Source organism: Atta colombica, unplaced genomic scaffold (assembly GCF_001594045.1).
Source record: "Atta colombica isolate Treedump-2 unplaced genomic scaffold, Acol1.0 scaffold261, whole genome shotgun sequence".
Taxonomy (NCBI): Eukaryota; Metazoa; Arthropoda; class Insecta; order Hymenoptera; family Formicidae; genus Atta; species Atta colombica.
Window position 1 is genome coordinate 928,475 of NW_017259361.1, and position 2,441 is coordinate 930,915.

Genomic DNA, 2,441 nt, shown 5'->3' on the forward strand with positions numbered 1-2,441 from the left:
TGATATAATTATATTATTCATTTTCGGATTGTATAGATTTGTTGATGAAACCATACATATAATTATTATTATTAATGTTATAACAGTAATAATCATAATTATAATGATATGTATTATATAAGTATCAAAAATTTTTCTCTCAGTATCATACTATCACAATTGATTTTAATTTCTGATCTTGAACTATAATTTTATTGTATTCATAAATTGATGTTTGTACAAATTTTGTTCGCACATATTTTCAATGGAGAACAACAGTCTCGATATGTCCAAGGATTTAAAAATATGCAAATCTACAAACCTCGCAATATGCAAAAATCTTGAGTACCTATAAATTTCCAAAGACACATTTCCCGAAGGTTTTAAAGTTCCACCTTATTCGTAGATTTGTATGATCTAAGAATGACGAAAAATATCTCTGAGAATCTAAAGGATTCGCACGAGAATATCGCTGCGGATCTTAGAGTCTCAGCGTAATTAAATAAGCATGTATTAGTCATTTACTACTGACAATGCACCGCTGACAGATCTATAAAGACTGACGACTCGAACATGGTGAACGGTGTGGACGACGCTGTAGTTGCGAATGCGCACCTGCCGGCAGTAGCCACGTCGACGATAACGACAGCTACGGCGACGACAACGGCAACGACGGCGACATCAGCCGCAGCGACCACGGACGATGCCGAGATGATAACCAGGTGCGATTGTAACAACGTCGTCATCGTCCCTCCTCCTACTGCCTCTTCACAGAACTCCCAATCGCAAACTGGAATGGCCTCTGCCTTCCCTATAGTAAGTATCTTATTATCTTTTGAGAGAACTTCATTTTTTACAAGTTGAAAGTATATTTAGCTCTCGAAGATCTCTGAGGAAAAGAGAAAGAGAAATAGTGTTTTTTGTAGATTTTGATTTCCTGAATGTGATAAAATTATTAAAAAATTTGTAGCGTTTGGAAAACATTTGGAAAATTGAACATGGATATGATGTATTTATTTCAATATTCTTGTTCAATTTTCGAGATATTCCTCAACAAACGCCAATTTTTAATAACATTATTGTATCGAAGAGATCAAAATCTACAAAATACTATTTCTTTTATTTATTCTTTTTAGCATCCTCTTTTTTAAGCATAATGTCATTGGAAGATATAAGGAGGTAAAAGTTCTTTGATTTAGAATTAAGAGGCAAGAGCTTCGGATGATAGAGAACTTAGAAATGGAAAAACGACTTAACACTAAGAATTCAGAAATCTATTCGATTGAATAGATTATAAATAAATAGATTATAAATTAAATAAATTAAATAAATAGATTATAAATTAAATAAATTAAATAAATAGATTATAAATAAAGTTAAATTATATAAAGTTCCAACTAAGTAAATAATCAAATAAAGATTCTAGAAATGCATATAATAATTTTGAAATTATTGGATGCTGCAAGTGATATTTATAAAATTTGATTTATATATTTTATAAATCTTTCTATGAAATTTTATTCAAAATTATATGTTATATTTGGCGATTTTTATACTTTGTGTTAATGAATATTTTTACCGCTAGCTAATAAATATTTTGTTCTTTGCAGGATCTTACGAGGCCAAGCTATGCCCAAGTAGCGCAACATTGCCGCGAGCTACCTTGTACAAAACACAAAACAGAAGAGAGGGATAGAAATGTTTAAAAATTGCACGTAAGTATCTTTTTTCTTCAAATGATCTTCGAAGAAGTTGTGCACGTTGAGAAAACGGTCAAGATTTAATCTTGTTTAATAATTTAATATTATAAATATTAGTTTCTCAAATTTAAATTGTAAATTTTTCATTTCTTAAGATTATCTTTAAATATTAGCTTTTCATAAAACCTTCTTGAGATCTTACAAGAGACATGTCACAAACCATCCGGAACCGATTTGATTCTCCTTGAAATATTGTTAAACAAAAAATCTAACACGTATTTTTTTATACATGCATTGACTCATATTCAAAAGATATTTACAAGAGTGTGTATCTATTCTTTTATATGTCCTATGAAGGTGACGGAAGAAAGAAAACATCTTGAGCGGCGAAAGCAGCTTAGATATAACGAAGCAAGAAGCCAAAATCTACAAATTACCACGCGTCAACGGGGTAATTGAACGATAATTAGCTGTGCTATATATGCTATGACGTCATCGCCATCTTCTCGGGGTCGGATTGGATCGAGAATCAGGATATCGGAGCTCGCCGCTGCTTTCACTTACCTATCTGACCCCCTCCCCCCGATACTCCCTTCTCAAACCGACGCCGTCACGTGCTGTAGGCGTGAGGAAGAGAGAACTTTTTACATTGTACAGTGACGTCTCGCCTATGATCAACGATCGATCGATCGACGAATCGATCAAGAGAGAGAGAGAGAGAGAGAGAGAGAGAGAGAGAGAGAGAGAGAGAGAGAGAGAGAG

General features: G+C 33.2%; 1 protein-coding gene across 4 annotated transcripts in view; it reads left to right on the top strand.

Annotated features, from left to right (window-relative positions):
• LOC108689229 (la-related protein CG11505) overlaps positions 1 to 2,421 on the top strand; it is a 13,402-nt gene extending 10,981 nt beyond the window's left edge. For all 4 annotated transcript variants that reach the window (XM_018195903.1, XM_018195904.1, XM_018195902.1 and 1 more), the window contains exons 8-10: positions 528 to 795; positions 1,590 to 1,694; positions 2,037 to 2,421. In XM_018195903.1, the coding sequence (XP_018051392.1) occupies positions 528 to 795; positions 1,590 to 1,685 (364 nt within the window). In that variant the 3' untranslated portion in view covers positions 1,686 to 1,694; positions 2,037 to 2,421. The remainder of the gene's footprint in view (positions 1 to 527; positions 796 to 1,589; positions 1,695 to 2,036) is intronic.
• The last annotated feature ends 20 nt before the right edge of the window (positions 2,422 to 2,441 follow it).